This window comes from Pteronotus mesoamericanus, unplaced genomic scaffold (assembly GCF_021234165.1).
Source record: "Pteronotus mesoamericanus isolate MK-2021 breed Mesoamerican mustached bat unplaced genomic scaffold, CSHL_Meso_final scaffold_705, whole genome shotgun sequence".
Classification (NCBI taxonomy): Eukaryota; Metazoa; Chordata; class Mammalia; order Chiroptera; family Mormoopidae; genus Pteronotus; species Pteronotus mesoamericanus.
This window is the reverse complement of record NW_026555326.1, coordinates 12,843,934-12,862,499: the sequence shown is the minus strand read 5'-3', so window position 1 is coordinate 12,862,499 and position 18,566 is coordinate 12,843,934. Positions and strand designations below refer to the sequence as shown.

General features: G+C 45.3%; 1 protein-coding gene across 1 annotated transcript; it reads right to left on the bottom strand.

Moving 5' to 3' along the window:
* Positions 1-11,633: 11,633 nt before the first annotated feature.
* Positions 11,634-16,922, bottom strand: ETV3L (ETS variant transcription factor 3 like). The gene is given in 7 exon segments (XM_054563013.1): positions 11,634-11,856; positions 11,858-12,132; positions 15,541-15,678; positions 16,080-16,269; positions 16,540-16,636; positions 16,639-16,776; positions 16,853-16,922. Coding segments are annotated over 7 exon segments (1,122 nt in total). The 5' UTR covers positions 16,914-16,922.
* Between the last annotated feature and the right edge of the window lie 1,644 nt (positions 16,923-18,566).

Here is an 18,566-nt window from a genome sequence, read left to right as displayed (position 1 = left end):
AGGGTGCCAGAAGGAGAAGAGAAAGAGCAAGCAATTAGAAATCTATTTGAAAAAATAATGAAAGAAAACTTCCCCAATTTGGTGAAGGGAATAGACATGCAAGTCCAGGAAGCACAGAGTGTCCCAAGCAAAGTGGATGCACAGAGGCCCACTCCAAGACACCTCATAATTAAAATGCTAAAGGTGAAAGATAAAGAGAGAATCTTAAAAGCAGCAAGAGAAATGAAGTTAGTTACCAACAGGGGAGTACCTATAAGACTGTCAGCTGATTTCTCAAAAGAAACCTTGCAGGCTAGACGGGGCTGGCAAGAAGTATTCAATGATGAAAAGTGCAGACTTACAGCCAAGATTGCTCTACCCAGCAAAGCTATCATTTAGCATTGAAGGGCAGATAAAGAGCTTCCCAGACAAGAAAAAACTAAAGGGGCTCATCATCCACAAACCATAATTATATGAAATGTTAAAAGGACTCATTTAAGAAAAGAAGATCAAAATTATGAACAATAAAATGGCAAAAAAATACATATCTATCAACAACTGAATCTAAAAAACAAATTAAGCAAGCAAGAAGAATCATAGATACAGAGAGGGTTTTGGTGGTTACCAAATGGGAGGTGGGTATGGGGAAATGGATGAAGAGGTAAGGGGTTTATGAAGTACAAATAAGTAGTTACAGAATAGCCATGGGGATATAAAGTATGGTACAGGAAATGGAATAGCCAAAGAACTTATACGCATGACTCATGGACTTGAACAATTGTGTGGGGATTGCCTGAGGGAGTGGGGGGTGTTGGGTGGAAGGAGGAAAAGGGGGAAAAATGGAGACAATTGTAATAGCAAAATCAATAAAATGTAATGAAAAAAATGTGTGTTTTATTTTATGGAGAAACTAAATGGATGTGTTGGCCAACCCAATAAAAGACTACCTAAAGGGTAATAATGGTCAAATGTATGCCATTTCAACGTGACAGGATATTCTGCCATGGTTAAGATAATCAACATTAACTATGAATAAAGGGTGAAGTGTTCATGAAGTAATAGTAAATGAAAAAAAGTAATCATAGAATTGTCTATGTGTTTTGATAGCTTTATAAACAATCTACACATATTGCCTGGCTTTCTGCATTTGGGAGTTAGAAATGTCTTAAGATTTATTTGTAGGTGTTCACAGTAGGTTGATTGACTACAAAAAGTAAACAAAACTTATATTTAAATTAGGTATAGGTGTTAAACACTTATAAGAAAACTTGCCTCTCAAGTGCTCTGTACTCAGTCCACTGACTGTCAAGCCCTTGCTCTGCCCACCCCACCCCCAGCTCCAGTACAAACTCCACTGACTTCCTATGCAACACACTGACTTCTGTCATGCTCCCTGTCACACTTCACAGATGAAAGCATCTTAAGGGCAGATACCTTGCACCTTATTACCTGGCAGCACAGTGTTTGGCATAGAGTAGGCATTTAAGAAATGTTTGTTGAATTATCTATGTGTGTTTTTATGCATTTATTGATATTAATGGAATTTCTTTCTATTTTTTTCTTGTATTTTAAATTATGTTTATTCTATTACAGTTGTCTCACTTCTTCCCCCTTTGCCCTCCTCCACCCATCCCATCTCACCCCCCCTCCCACAGTGAATTCCCACCCTGTTGTCCATGTCCATGGGTCATTCATACATGTTCTTTTTTTAGTCCCTTTTCCTTCTTTCCACCCTTGCCCTCTGTCCTCATCCCCTCTGGTCACTTTCAGTCTGTTCCATGTTTCCATTCCATGTGGTTAATTTTGTTCATTAATTTATTTTGTTCAATAGATTCCACTTATAGGTGAGATCATATGGTATTTGTCTTTCACTGACTGGCTTATTTCACTTAGCATAATACTCTGCAATTCCATCCACGTTGTTGCAAAAGGGAGGAGTTCCTTCTTTCTTTTTTTTAATGCAGGTTGATTTTATATATTTATTTTTTTAAATGTCAAAATCCATTATAAAATATTAAAAAGTTTTAAATCCATTATAAAGTCTCAGCAATTAAAACAACATAACACCAGCACAGACATAATCAAGTAGATCGATAAGATAAAATGAGCAGTCTAGAAACAAATATATATATATGTCTAACAATGTAATAATATATGATTAAACTGGTATTTCAAATCAATGGGGGACTTATTCAACAAATAAAGGGCATAGACTACTATTACTTGAAATAAAACAAATGTGGAGCCCTATTTCACACATTATATAAAAAATATTCAGGTGAGTTAAAAATCAGTATATAAAATCTAAGGAGTTTTAGGAGAAAATACAAACTAACATTTTTCTTACCCTGAAGTAAAATATTCAAACCTAGGAGCTATAAAGTAAAATATTTACAATATGACTACATTAAACATTTAAGACTGTAGAGTAACATACATTAAAAAAGTTAAAGGACAAGTAATAGAATAGGAAAGTATTTGCAACACATCTAAAAAAGGGTTAATGCTTTTGTTTTTTGGGTTTTTTTTTTTTGAAACAATTCTACAAACGTTTAGTCAAAAAATGGATAAAGAATACCAAAAAGTCATTTAAAGCTTTTTAAGAATAATAGAAATAGGCAAGAAATATACAAAAACAGGTTTAGTTTCAACAAATAATAAAGTAACAATTAAAATAACACATCATTGTCACAATCAGGTTAATAAATATTAAAAATCTTGGCAATATCAAGTATTGGTGACTGTGAAAGGAATTGGGTATTCATAGACTCTTTTTCTTCATCTTCTTAAAGCAACCGCTTTAGATATCTCACAATACTGGTTTGGTGGAGGCGTAATCTTTTAGCCTTCTTGTGACTGGGAGACTCCTTATTTTGCATTCCATTTTAATTGAGAGCCTTGCTGGGTAGAGCAGTCTTGGTTGCAGGCCTTTGCTTTTCATGACTTGGAATATTTCTTGCCATTCCCTTCTGGCTTGTAGTATTTCTGTTGAGGAGTCAGCTGCTAGCCATACTGGGGCTCACTTATATGTTACTACCTCTTTCTACCTTGCTTCCTGTAGGATTCTCTGTTTGTCTTTGATATTTGCCATTTTATGATGATGTGTCTTGTAGTGGACCTCATTGGGTTCCTCTTGAATGGGACCCTCTGTGCTTCCCGGACTTGTATGATTTTTCTCTCCTCAAATGAGGGAAGTTTTCCATCATGACTTTTTGAAACAAGTTCTCTATCTCTTGCTCCTCTACTCCTTCTTCTGGTATCCGTATTATATGGATATTCTTATGTTTCAGGTTGTCCTGCATTTCTCTAAATGTCTCTTCATTCTTTTTGAGTCTGTTTTCATTTTCTTGCTCTTTCTGGAAACTTTTTTCTACCTTATCCTCCAGATCGCTGATTCATTCCTCTGCTTCATCTAGCCTGCTTTTGATTCCTTCTACTGTGTTCTTCAATTAATAAATTGTACTCTTCATTTCCTCTTGTCTCTTATTGATAGTTTCTGTGTCCTTTTTCATGCCAATAAAGTTTGCAGTAAGTTCCTTGTAGTTTCCCTGTATTTTTTGGTAATTCTCTCTGAGCTCACTGAATTTATTGAGCTTCCTTAGAACCATTGTTTTATTTATTTATTTATTTATTTATTTATTTATTTATTTATTTAAATTTATTTTCTTTATCTTTTCAAATACATTTGTCTCCGCCTTCCCCCCACCACCATCCTCTGCCCCCTCCCCCCTCCCTCCCTCAATCCTTCCCCTTTGGTTTTGTCCATGAGGCCTTGCTACACGTTCCCGACCCTCCCATTCCCTTCCTTTTCCCCCATCCCCCTCTCCCTCCATCCCTCTTGTCTCTGTTGGTTTCTTTTCCTTTCAGTGTTGTTGGTCTTATTTTGCTTGCATCTTTGTATTGTTGGTTAGGTTTGACTTACAGGTGAGATCATATGGTATTTGTCTTTCGCCCCCTGGCTTATTTCGCTTAGCATAATGCTCTCCAGTTCCATCCATGTTGTCGCGAAGTTTAGTAGTTCTTTTTTTATTTCTGCTGCATAGTATTCCATTGTGTAAATGTACCATAGTTTTTTGATCCAATCATCTACTGATGGGCATTTAGGTTGCTTCCAACACAGGGCTATTGTAAATTGTGCTGCTATGAACGTTGGGGTGCAGAGGTTCTCTTGAATTGGTGTTTTGGGATTCTTAGGGTATAGTCCCAGCAGGGGAATCGCTGGATCAAAAGGCAGTTCCATTTTCAGCTTTTTGAGGAACTTGCACACTGCTTTCCACAATGGCTGCACCAGTCTGCATTCCCACCAACAGTGTACTAGTGTTCCTTTTTCTCCACAGCCTCGCCAGCACCTGTTGTTTGTTGATCTGTTTTGAACTCAATATCTGATAGTTTACTTGTGTCTATTTCATTTAGTTCTCTTTGTCAGGATTCCTCCTTTCCCTTCAATTGGGGGGTGTTCCTTTGTCTTCTCATTATTTGTGAGACTTCTTCTTTTCTTCTGCTTCTTAAATTGACCTGTCTTGACTTCCTGACTTTGTGGTGTGACTATCTATGGTAGGAGATTGCTGTTTTTTTCTTTCTGGATCTGCCTCTGATGATGTCAGATGTTGCCCCTGTCTGACCTTAGGCAGTCTGATTGAGACCTCCAGGAATGTACTGTTTGTGGCTGTCTCCTTCAGGTGTTAATGTAGTCAGTCTGCACTCAGCAGGCCGGCTTAGACAGCACAGTATGGGGCTGAGTCCCTCCTGGGGGCAGGGATATTGAGTCTTCTCACACTGTTGCCACTCAGGGGAGTGGTCTGCCTGAACCAGATGGCTGTTGCTGTATGGGGGAGAAGTCAGCACCAGAATCCCGCCAGCTACTCTCTCCCTTCTCTCCCCAAAGCCTCTGTCTCCAGTTTCTCCTCAAGTGTCTGAAGACCACTCTGTGCCCCTTTTAGCCAGGGATCTACTATCTGTAGCTGCCACTCTATACTCAGCAGTCAGGCTTTAGCACTACAGGTCAGGGCCAAGTCCCTCCTGGGGGTAGGGCTATTGTGTCCTCTCATGCTGTTGCCACTCAGGGGAGTGTTCTGCCTGAGCCAGATGGCTGTTGCTGTATGGGGGATGAGCCAGCACTGGGACTCTGCCAGCCACTCTCTCAGTTCTCTCCCCAAAGCCTCCTTACCCAGTCTCTCCTCAGGTGTCTCTAGCCCACTCTGCCCCTGCCTTTGCTGGAAACCAGGGTAAGTGGCTGCAAATTAAATTTTATGCGTTGGCCCTTTAAACGGCTCTTTGCACATCCAGCCACCTGACTCTGGCAGAGAGCAACCCTGCTGCTTTTCACAGCTGGCTGTTATCTGTGCACTTTTTGGGCCCTGGTGCTGTAGGCTGGAGATCCCCGCTTATGGTTTAGACCCTGCTCTTCTCAGGGGATCCACTTGGCCGTTTCAATATCCTTCTGGTGTTGCTGCCCGTGGGTGCCCTGCCCACCTTATCGAGTCTCTACCACACTCCTTACCAGTTAGGTTGTGTTAAAGTTGATTCTTCTGTCTGTCTGAGGTTATAAGGCTCCTCTCTTGCTATTGTTGGGTTGTTTGTTCCAGGTGATTCCTCCATAATTTAGTTGTAATTCCAGATTGGTCCTGGGAGGAGGTCAGTGTGACTTTCACTCACTCTTCTGCCATCTTGATTCTTCTTTGTATGCGTGTTTGTAAATCATATGGTACTTGAATTTTTTCTTGGCTCTTGTCAGTGTCCTCATTGGGAAAAAAAGGAGAGGGTAGGGATTATTCTCATTGCCACCAGCAATTCAGGGAAGCAAATGCTTTGCTTTTTTGTTTGTTTTTAAATCTCTAAGGCCACTTCCATATGCTAATCAAGTGCTCTGGTGATGTGCTGCACTGACCTGACAATATGGCTTTAAGGGAAGATAATATTAATACACACTAACAATTAGAAGACAGCACCAGCCCATAAGTAATCAAGTGCCAAAATGCACACAAAAAGAGAAATGTTTGCTACTAAGATCATATTAAAAATCACACAAGAATAACTTAGTTTCTCTCTCATTATATAATATGCTTTTATTTCTGAGGAATTTTAAGGGCTTCTTAAACTCTCAATCCAAGAGATTATGGTAAGTCTGAAGAATATTGACTGATAATTAGGAAATTTACATTCTAAATTTGGCTCTTCTACATGCAAGATTTTAGGCAAGTCTGTCTCTCTCTGGGCCTGTAAAATTAGGGGGCTGAACTTATTGATCTCAAAGGTCCCTTCTGGCTCCTAACAGTCTAAGATTTATGAATCCTGGAAATCTGAGTCACTAAAACTCTGCTTGAGTGAGTGTTTCTGTCCTTGTCTTTGGTGTGATAGAGCTGAGGGCCCAGGAATAGAGGTAGTGGTGAACCAACTAAGCTGAGCTTTATCTTGGTTCTCTCAAGCGATGGTTGTTGGTGTCAATTCAACACCAACAGGGATCCCTAATTTAGGGTGCAGTGAGGAAGGAAACCATTCAATGCAAACAGCTTGTAGGGTCCGTGGAGGCGGTCTGGCTCCCTCACCCAGATGTGTGGGTAACCGGAGGGAGCAGCTCTTCACAACCTTGGAGTGTGACAAAGCGGTTTTCCCACAGCCTTGAGCCTGGGCCTCATGATATTGAGCTCTAGGTGTGACAAAATGCCCTGTAGCCTTGAGTAGGCTCCCATGCGCAGCTCATGATAGTTACTTCATGTTCTGGCCTGTAGCCTGCTTTGTTTAGGGCTGGTATTTAGGGGATAGGAACTTTGGACGAAGTGGAGAGTTGGGCGCTGACTTGGACACAGGCTTTGTGGCCTGTGTGACCCCCTCCACTCGGGCTTGTGGTCTGTGTGCAGCACGCACATGGGCATTGTGGCCTATGTGATTTCCTCAACCTGAGCTTGTGCCTGTGTGGCTCTCCTGAATAAAGGCATGCCAAGCATCCCCAAGGCTCCACACATCTTATTCCATCTGCCTGAGCCACAAGCGGACCTGTCAAGCCTAGAGAGGCTGAAACACACAGCTCAATTGTAATAGAGTACCACTGTGAAAACAGGACAGCCATGGAATAGCTCAATAGTGTTATAGCTCAATTATAAAGCAGTACAGCTGTGGAACAACATGGCTGTGAGGCTACCCAGCCCTGGGTCCAGGCCCCTCTCCAGCTAGACAGCTCTGCTCTGCTCTGGTGAAACATCTTTGATGTTTCTGCCTCAGATCCAGCTAAGGACACACAGTCTTTCGCCTTTGGCAGAACAGGGAAGTGTGTTCCTAGAGCTAGAGGAGAGCTGACTTACAAAGACAGAAGTCCTGCCCCTGATTCCTAATTGGTCCATCCTCATACAAATGAGGATTCCAAATCCAGGCAGTTTGATTGGCCCAAAAAGCACCATCCTGTTTCGTTGGTGAAGATACTGATGGAGGATATAGTCGCACAGATCCAATTGGATGGGAAAAGTCTTAGTTCTATTGGTTGAAACAGAATTCCAGAAACTCCTGTATACAGGCTGGCTCAGATGGCAGCGACACAGTGTAAGCAAGCAGTTCAGGGCAGGAGACAGGCAACTTAGTATAGGCTTCTCCCTGGAGTGCGATTTGCACGAGAGGTTTGCCTGCGTAGAAATGGCTCCTAGGCTCTGTTTTTTAAACTTGAGTGTAGTTAAGCCACTGAGATCCCTTCTTAGTAGGTATTTTCTTTCTCAGGAAATAGTTTCCACTGCTCATAGAAGAAGGCTGAGTAGCTACAGATGACCAGAAGGTGTTGTCTAGGGTTGATGGCAGTGCTAATTGTACCAGAGAAACTGACAACCCCACAGTCTGTTGTCACATTACACCTGCTGATGCTTGGGTGAATAGTTCATGATTTGCAAAAAGAGTTTGAAATGGGAGGATTAACATACAACATTTTTATCCTGTGACTTGCATCCTCCTCTCAGAAGACTCCAAGCTGTCCATCACCCTTTCATAGGCTCCCCATGGACTCTACCCACCCAGAGTCCAGTCCACCCCAGAGGCTATAGTCCAGAGCTGTGAGCTCTTCTGAGTGTTGGTATTGACTATGGCCATCAGAGGGCACTCTTGCAATGTGGAAACCAACAGGTCTCTGTGTTTGTGGAGCATCTTTGCTGGAACAACCTGGAGTCACTGAAGCCATGCTCTGCTTAAGAGATTTTAAACCAGGGACATTTCTTCCTTCCACGGCACATTTCACAATGTTCGGAGAGGAAAGCAGGGATGGTGGGTGCTTATTGCTATCTAGAGATCAAAGATATATTAAACATCCTGAAATGTACAGATAGCTCCTTACAACAAAGAATTTTGCAGCCCAAAATGTCAATAGTGCTGAGGCTGTGTAGCTCTGTTCTACCTGAATGTGTTGTCTAAAATGCAGAGTGTGCCACCTGCAAACTTATGTCCTCTGCAGCTGAGTTTTCAGTCTCCTAAGTTCACCTACTCCAAAGGAAAATTTTAGAATAGTGACAACAAAGCATTTCCTGAGATGTAGGGGATCACAGCAACCATAGACAAATGAAAAGAAGAGGGTAAGGCAGAGAACACAGGGGTTCTCTTATGGGGCTCTGTCCTTGGGCAGGCCTCTCTGAACTGGGTCCAAGCCCCTCTTTCTAGAGCAGACAACACTAACTCTTTGCTTCCCCAAACTGGGCAGGTTATTGGGAAAGCCTTGGTGTTTGGGCCTGTGGCTTTGGGAGCAAGTGAGTAATTTTCTCTAGCCCATGAGATCTCCTTGGAGAGACACTCTGAGGTCCCCTTTTGTGGGCATGTGGGGTGCATAAGGGAGATTGAGATGATGAATACTTGTAGATTATTTCTGTTGGCCTGGGTCTGGGTTCCTTGCTCTTCTCAACCTTCCTGTGAGGTGAGACCTAACCCTGCCCTACTCTGGGTCTCTCCTTCCTATTCCATTTGTGACAATGACGCACCTACCACAAAGAAGGACTGAGAGGCAGCAGAAAGGAAAATGTACAGGGATCACAGAGAGAGGGAAGTGCTCTTGCCCTTTGGATGAGGGACAGGGACAAATGGTGGGGAAAAAAGACCTTGTGCACCTCTTTGGTCCCTGCTACTCACCATAGAAAGGAAGTGAAGACAAACCCTGAACCTGTCATTGATAGCCTGGAGATAGGAGAGCAATATGGTTCAATCACCTTGGCACTTCCTTAGTTAAGCAAAAGACCATCTTTCATGTGTTTCCCCTTCTCCAGCCACCCAATGCTTCAATCAGCCCCCTTCTTCACTCTTAGGATCTGGGGCTTAGAACAAGAGGGATCCTGCCAATGCTATTCTTCACCCCTGCCCCTTGAGCTCTGCTTAGAGATCCATGATAGGCATCTAAGTGCTATTCTGTAAAGATCCTCACTCTGCTCTGTTCCTTCCTCAAGGCTGGTTTTCTACTTGGCCAGAGTGGCTTCTTTCAGCCTTTATCTCTGGGGCATGATGGAAGCAGGAGGGAAGAGACTGGCTGGCTTCATTTCCACAGTTGCTCCAGGCCTGAGGACCTCATCCCAGTGTTTAGGTCCACACCAGATCAGAAAGCAGCAGGAATGTCAGCCAAGAGAGCAGTTTGCCAAGGGCATTTTATTCATGGTCTGCAGTAGAGTATTACAGAGTCCCCACCTATCCCACTTGCTTGTGTCTTGTGGAAATGGAGGTGGAAGGACATACCTGCATGAACATCCCAGGATCACAGAAGTCAGAGGGATGGGAAAGAAATGCATGGAGGGGCAGGAGGGAGACTGGGTAAGGGATGTGGGCCCCACAGAAGGATGGAGTTGCCTTGAGATTCAGGGAACAAATCAACTCCTGACCCCTTCCCAACCTAGACTTTTGATTTCCCCCTCAAGAGGGTAGGTGTGGGGTGCTTCAAATGATGGAAACTGTATTCTCATCTCCCTCAAAAAAAGTTGAGATTAAGGATGTTCCTTGACTTGGCTGGGTGTCTCTATAGGTTGGAGCATTGGCCTGTACACCAAAAGGCTGCAGATTCCATCCTGGGTATGGGAACATATTTAGACTGCAGGTTTGATTCCCGATCAATGTGGATATGGGAGAAAACAGATCGAAGTTCCTCTCTGACATTGATGTTTCTCTTTCTCTCTTTCTCCCTTCTTCTCTCTCTAAGGTCAATAAAACATGTCCTTGGGTGAGGATTTAAAAGAAAGTAGAGTAGAAAAGAGGGGTTTTTGGCTGAGATGGAAGCATAGGTAGATATGCTTCGCCTCCTTGCACAACCAAAAGAAGGGTAATAACCAAATTAAAAACAACAAACAACCAGAACTGCCAGAAAATTGAACTGTATGGAAGTCCAACAACCAAGGAGTTAAAGAAGAAACATTCATCTAGATTGGTAGGTGGACAGAGATGCAGCCGGGGCAGAAAGGGTGTGCAGTGAGGTGGCGGCTGGAAGATGGGGGTGGTCCCACATTCACACGTGTATAAAAACCAGGAGGAACAACTGGGAACAGAGAATCCCAAACAAGTTGGACCCAAAGAGGACCACACAAAGACACATCATAACCAAAATGCCAAAGATTAAAGATAAAGAATCTTAAAAGCGGCAAGAGAAGAGAAGAGAGTTAACTATGAAGGAGTTCCCATAAGAGTGTCAGCTGATTTCTCAAAAGAAACCTTGCAGGCAGGAAGGGGCTGGCAACAAGTATTCAAAGTGATGAAAAGCAAGAACCTACATCCAAGATTACTCCATCCAACAAAGCTATCATTTAGACTGGAAGGCCAGATAAGGTGCTTCCCAGATAAGGTCAAGTTAAGGGAGTTCGTCATCACCAAATCGTTATTATATGAAATGATAAGGGGACTTATTTAAGTAAAAGAAGATCAAAACTATGAACAGAAAATGACAACAAACTCACAACTATCAACAAGTGAACCTAAAAAACAAAACAAAACAAAACTAAGCAGACAACTAGAACAGGAACAGAATCATAGAAATGGAGATCATATGGAGGGAGATCAGCAGGAAGGAGAGAGGGGAGAATGTGGGAAAAGGTACAGGAAATAAGCATAATTGGCAGGTACAAAATAGGCAGGGGGAGGTTAAGAATAGCATAGGAAATGGAGAAGCCAAACAACTTATATGTACAACCCATGGATGTGAACTAAGGGGGGTGGAATGCTTGAGGTAATGGGGGTACCAGGCAGAGAGGGATAAAGGGAAGAAAAAAATGGGACTAATGTAACAGCTTAATCAATAAAATATACTTGAAAGACAAGAAGAGCTCTGGCTGGCTAGCTCAGTTGGTTGGAGTGTCATCCAGTGTGACAAGGTTGGGGGTTCGATCCCTGGTCAGGGCACATATGGAAAACAACCAATGAATGCATAAGTGGAACAATAAAGGGATCTTTCTCTTTCTTTCTCTCTCTCAAATCAATAATAATAATAATAAAAGGAGGTCTCCTTAATATGATTAGCAATTTAGTGGGAAGGGAGGGGGCACCCTACCTCAGTTTTTCCCATCTCCACATATGCTCCTTCTTGGCAATGCCCCCACCCTCTTGGGTCCAACTCCATCCATTTGAATCCTTCTGCCATGTAACCTATTCCCACCTAGGGGAAGGTGCCAGCAGGGAGGTGGACAAGAGGAGAAATGGAGTTTGGGGGTCCCCTGCTTCACCAGTTAAGGAGGATGCAAGGTCCATGCTGCTTCAAAATTATCCAAATTGGGGGACACAGGATTTTTCTCCCCAGTTTTGGGCCCCTGCACCTCTAAGGAAAAGGCCTGCCAGGGATCCAGGCATCCCTTTGCCCCCTTTTGGGGGTACGGCTTTACCTCCAACATCTCTGGCCTAAAAGAGAAGAACCTGAGCTTCTCACCAGCCCCTGTCCCAGCTCAGCCAATGGGGAAGCCCTGGAAAATGCCATGCTGCTAGGGGGCACCAGCATTTTCCTGGGGCACCAGCTATGGGCCCCGGGAGCAGGCTCTCTGGCTTGGAGGACCTCGGAAACTGCTGCTCTGGGAGGAGAGGGGGCAAGAAGGGCCCTGAGAGGCAGGTACAATTGGAGGGGAGAGAGAGTGGAAGGGGAGGTGTGAAGGAGGCAAAACTGGGCAGATCTGGGAGGGCCCCCAAATGGCAGCAAGGGCAGAGCAGGCAGCGGGTGGAGGCAGAGCCCAAGTCCTAGAAAAAAAGAGAAAGAGTGTTAAGGGAGGGTCAACTCCACCTTTCTTCTCCCATTTTCTTCTTCTTTTTTGTGTTGATTAAAGCTTTCTCTCCTCCCATGTGCCTTCTTTTTTGCTTTGCTTTAGGTCTCATCGTAAATGTCACTTCCTTGGGGAAGCCTTCTGAGACCGCCCCAGCCTGGGCAAGAGCCCTGGTTGCTCTTTATGACCCCCAGTACCTCTCCTCCAGGGTGCTTTGCTTGATTAGAATCAGGTAGTCATTTGTGAGATTACAGCTCTGTGGGAACATGAACAGTTTGTTTTATTTTCTTCTGGATCCAGCCCAGCCTGGCACATATTAAGGGCTCAGTAAAAATGTGTTGAATGAATGAATGAAGCTATTCTTTGCCATAACCCAGTAAATCCATTCTTCATTCTCCCTGTAGCAGAGGACTCCAGTTCTAGCTGGGCAAAGAACTGGTTGCATGGCTCTGGGCATGTTGTTGAAATTCTCAGGCCTGTTTCTTCATCCATAAAGACCCCTCTTCTAGCTAAGAACAAGTGACATCATCAGTAAGAAGGGGCCCAGGGGGCCAGAGGCATGGTGCACATGGACTGGGCCCCAATCTTCCTCGCCTCCAGTTGGCTCTGGCCCATAACTCTTCTCGTCCAAGAAGACTTCCCTTCTTCCATTCCTCTCAAATCTGCCCTCTTTCTCTAGGATTTTACATAGGGGCTCCCAGCTTGGGTTCTGTGGGTATGGCTATATAGAACTTCACATCACTTTCTATATTTCAAAAACCTAACACTAGTTCCACATTTTTCTTAGCAGGCCACATCATTTAACTAGAAAAGCAAGTATCACCCTGATGTGATCACATTGGTGGGGCTATTGTTGATGAAAACTGGAAAAACAAATTAGTTATGAAAATACATCTGATTTATTTACTACAAACAATATTTCTGAAGTTAGAGCTGGGTAAGGGGAAAATAGCAAAAATGATCCTTCACGAAGAAAAGCATGGAGATGTCTACCAGAGGACCCTCTCCTGGGCCACTGTCCTTTTCTTTGGGTCCTTACATGAGGTGGAGACTGCTGCTGCTGCTTTCCACCAAGAAGCTTGTGTCCCCTGACCCCTGAGGTCAGGGCTGTGTCTGCCCTCGGAGATCCATAGCTGAGCAGGCATGTGGAGGAGATAGTCCTGCTCCTTTCCCACCCCTTCCTAGCACCAATCTTGCAGCTTCTGTCTCTGGCTCAATAGTTTTGGCCACTCCTCTGCCCGGAAGCAGGTTCCTCTCTTGGCACCATATACTCTGAGAGAAGATAGAGCTAAGGGGCTGGCACAGCTTTCTGGAATCACCATCCAGAAGTGTGGCATGTGGCTGCTACTAGTCTTCTAGTGACCTACACCTGCCCTCAGGGCCCAAGCCCAGGCAGGTTTGTGTGTTTACCTGCAGAGGGCAGGGAGGTGCAAAATAGCCAGCTCCAAGCCAGCAAACACTTTTTTACCCACTCCTAGTTTCCCAAAGAGAGAAGCTCTGTGTCCAAGGCATTCCCAGAGCTGGGGAAAGTGTGGGTGGGGGTGGAAGAACAGGGAGTGCTGTTCAGGTGCTGTTTGGCTCCAGGCTGCCAGATGAGTCCCAGCAGGCCCTGGGCCGCCCACACCCACAGCCTTAGCTGCACTCACAGGGGCCCAGAACCAGGGCCCTGTGTTCTCTGAGAGAAGGGACTTCTGGGTCCCCAGCTCTACTGAGGGTGGGGCTAAGGCCAAGAGTTCTTATTCCAAGAAATTGCCAAAGAATAAAGGGGGTGGGTCATTGGCCTCTGCATAAGAGCCTGTGTCTGTGATCTTTTGCACAGAAAATCTGATTTTGTCACCTCCTAGCTTACAGCCTTGTATGTGCCGGCCTCTGCATACATTTCTACCTTCTCCCCTCAGATCACTATATGCTGCCATATTTGCCTTCTCCTAGTTCCTTTTTCCTCTGCTAGGACCTTTGCACACACTGTTCTCTCTGCTTGCCATGCTCTCTTCACTTCTTCGAAGCTAAGCTGAAGCCTCTTTATATTTTGGGTATCAACTCAAATATCACTTTGTCAAGGAAGTCTTCTCAGATGCTCTCTGCACCCTGAACTTCTCTGCAGCAATTAGCACAATTATAATTTCCTATCTGTCAAAATGTTAACTGAGTGTCTGCAAAGTCCCTCTTGTCTACAAGCTCTATAAAAGCAGTCTTGCTCACTCAGGTTGGTGTTCCCAGCCCTAGGACAATGTCTGGCACATTAAACAGGAGGTCATTAAATATCTGTTGAAAGAAGAAATGAGTGAGTAAGTGAATGAATGAGTGAGTGAACTTTATCTTTCCAATCTTTTCAGTTGGGCCTCCTTCTCCACCCCATTGTCCTTGCCTTGGCCCTGGTCCCCTCATCTTCAGCCTAGATTGTCTTCAAAAACCTCCCATTACCAGTCTATGCCTATTCCAACACAAACTCTACATGAACCCAAGTCATCTTAGTACAATAAAGATCTCAACATACCTCTTCCTTCCTAGGTCCCCCCTGCTCATGTGATAAAGTCCAACCCCCTTAGCATGGCTTTGGAGGACATCTGTGACTGGACACCTGTTTGCCTTGCTAGCCTAATCTGTCACCCTCCTCCTTGTCCTCACTGCTATCACATAACTCACTCCCTGATCATGGCAACCTACTAGTAGTTCTTCAGATTTGCAACACTCGCTCACAGCTTTTAGATTTACAAATACTCTTCTGTGCCCGAGCATTCTTCCTCACCTGTTTCACATGCTCAGGTGGAGCCTCCTCTAGGAAGTCTTAACTCTCTTCGCTGCATAACTGTAGCAGCATGTGCTTCCCCAGATCTCAGCATCTGTCACTGGCTGTATTTCCATCTCTGCCCCCTACTAGTCTCTGAGCATCTTGAGGGCCATCTTTCATCTCTGAACCCCCAAACCTAATAAATAGCTGGTGCTCAAGAAATGTTAGGTGAATGAATAAATGACTTATATTATCCCTTGTCTCAATTAGCAGACATTTGGTCCTGTCCAAAACATCTACCCTTAGAAAACATCCCTGGGTTCAAACAACCCGGACTGTTTATTTCTACTTTTGGTTTACAGGTTAATACATAAAAAATACTACCAGGTTTAATTGGTCCAATAATTGTGTTGTGGCTGTACTGCCAATAACACTTCTTGCTCAGCTGGTCATGGCACACGGGTTGGGTAGATAGGTCAGGGTGGCCCAAATGTCTCCATGGGCATTTTGGACAGGACCAAACATCAAGGGCCTTTTGGAGCGGGTGTTTTGGCCAGGACCAAATGTCTTGCAAGGCCTGTCTCATGTTCCCTCACCCATTTGTTCATTCAGCAGATGCTCCCCTTATCTGGCTAAGATTCCCTGGGCCCTCACCAGTCCCAAGCACTCATGGTAGACACTGCTGCTTCTCCCCTTCTTATCCTCAGAGGCTTCTGGTGGCCCTCAGGGCATCCGCTGTCCAGCCGTCCACTCCACCATGACCCAGTGGGTGAGCAGCATGCTGTACAGGAGCTGCGGAGTGAGGAGAAGAAGGTGTGGAGTAGAATGGGCTCTCCCTGGCATACATTCCTCAGGAAATACTGTTTAATAGCCAGTTGTTAAAACAATGAAATACGCTGATCATGATTGTTAAATCACCCCTGTCCACATGCCCTGGACCCTTGCCTGATACCCCTACTTCCTTTCCTGTGATCCACCTCTAAAGGAGTGATTCTTAGCACAGGGATATTAGAGTATCTTAGAAGATTTAGAGTATCAACCCTGCCTCTGGGATACTCAGTGACTAGGATACAGGGGGACAAGAACTTTGGAGGCTGATGGGTTCCTGATGCAGAAAGGAGGGCCGAGGTTCTGCTGGGCAGAGAGATGGAGCCTGGTGGAGCCCAAGGGCTAGGGGCTGCCTTCATGCCTACCTCACTCTGCATGCCCATGGGCACCAGGGCTGGCCGAAGCAAGGCAGAGGCCCTCAGCAGCAGGTTGGGGGTTGGTGGCGCCTGCACCTCCCATAGAGGATAGCTGATTATGATGAGCTTGCTGAAGTTGAACTTGCAAGTGAATCTTTTGCCTTTGTTCTTGTGCAGGACCTTCTTATTGTAGTAATATCTGAAGATCCCAAGGATGAGAATGGAGAGTTGGCCCAGTGGCCAGGGAGAGTAGCCAGAGACCCAACTATGTCCCCCTTCCCAGGTATGTCTCCCTCCCCAGGTCAGCAAGGCTAACCACAAGCTGTTCCTGGATAACCACAAGGTATCTGATCACACTCAAGTACATTCTCCAAGCTTTAAAGGGTCAGTACTCAGATGGGGTGTGGGAAACAGCAGCCCTTTCCTTTGAACTCTGCCCTCTCTGGCCAGTTTGGCTGCCTCCTTTCACCTGAGCGCCCCGCTCAGCTTGTCATAATTCGTCTGTGGTTTGCACTTCCTATGGTCCCAGAGGCGAGCCACTTCATTTGGATCTTTGATGACAAACCTCCGTACTCTCCCTGCTGCCAGGCGATGACATGGCGGAACTCTTCCTTCTGCAGCAGCTCCAGGATGAAGCGCCACAGCTGGGTCTGCCGGGAGCCTGGGGATGACTCAGCTGTGTAGGCCCCGTAGGGGAAGGCCAAGCCTGAGGCAGAGAGGGGAGTGTGAGTGCCTCCAGCACCACAGCTGGAGCATGGGTGGGAGACCTGGCAGAGGCTCACCTGAGATCCGGGAGTTGCCGGCAATTCGGGGAACGCCCTCTGCCAAGCAACAGTGGTGCATGTTCCAGTCTGGGAGAGAGAACTGTGTCTGGACCTTGGGGAGAAATGGCCACCACTTAGAAGGAAGGGAAAGAAGGTAAGGGAGAAGGAGGTGAAAGAGGGAGGGAGGCAAAGAAGGAAGAAGGTAAGAGGGAAGAGATGAAGGGAGAAAAGAGAGGCTGAGGCAGAGGAGCAAGGTCTGAGGCAGGAAGCTCCACAACACCCCTGGCAGAGCCCTGCCTCCTCTGGGGATCTCCTCACTGGCCAGGAGTTGATCCAGGATGCTGAGTCATTTATAGAGATGGAGTAGAATGAAAAGGGTCCTATATCCTACCCCTACTGGCAGATTTAGAGAAGGAGATCTCTTCTCAGGCCTTAATAGGATCGGAGTTCTTCCCAAGATAAGACAAGGCAAAATGTAATTAGTCATGGCTCTTTTTAAACCTTGAGTGGGAGAAGGTGGCAGGTACAAAGAACCCATACCATCAATGTACTTAGAACAATTTTACACTTGAGAAGAACAGGATTTTTGTGTTTTTTCACTGATTAGTCTTGCGTGTCTAGTAGAGTATCTGGCACATCGTAGTTGTTCAAGAAGTGATTGTTGATACAATTGAGAAATGGTACTGAATTTATCAATGGTATCACTATGTGTTTAACACCTGTATTAACTTCATGAGGCCAGGAACCCCAATTACCTTGTTCACTGCTGGCCCTCTAGAGCCCATCCCAGCCCAGGGCCTTGCCCCTGCAGATGCTCTGCAAATATTTGTTGAACTGATGAAAATGGGCAAGGAAGAAGGGGTCTGTATTGATTCCCAAAGTGGCATGGGTGGTGGGGTGGTGGTGAGGTGGGGAGAAGATTGTGGAATGAGCCTCAAGAGAAACTGATTGTGGAAGAAAAAATGATAAGCAAGTGGGCTGAGGAGGGATGGCAGGGGGCAGGTCTGCTCCTGGGGGCGGGCCCAAGGAGCTACCTGGATGTAAGGGCCATGTGTAAACAGGAGATGGGTGCTGGGTTACTGTGTCTGATGCAGTGGGTGTGAGGTTTGTGCCATTCTCACCTGGGACTTAGGAGGTGGGAAGGTCCGGAGGGTATGTGAGGGCTTGGCTGGAGTGGCTGCCTCACTCTCCAGACCAGGCTCGCAGAGAGAAAGTGACTGACACACGGTATTTAGCTACCATACCCCTACTCCTAATCCATAGCACTTTGTCATTTCTCATTTTTTAAAGTGTTACCTCGAGACTTAAAAAAAAATCTGTAATAGTGCTACTCAAACTCTAATGTGCATAATAATCACCTGAGGATCTCTTTAAGTGCACATTCTGATTCAGTGGAGCTAGGTAGAACCTGAGATTCTGCATTTCTAACAAGTTCCTAGGCGATGCCATATCTACTGGCCTGTGGACCTTACTTTGAATAGCAAGAACACAGTAAAAAGGAGCTGCGGGTGTTAGAAGGTCAAGAACTCCTAGGCACAGCAGGTGAAAAGATCCTCCCTGCTTTCACCACCCCCACAACAAGAGGTCATGTGGTTTTTTGCTTTCCCTTCTCCACAGAATGCTTGGCTCCAGGGAAGTCAACTGACAGACTGATGGCTCAAGGGGAGTGGGGGATGGGGCAGGTGCTTCTGGGGATTCCCCAGTGTGGCCTGAGGAGAGAGCATCTCTGAAA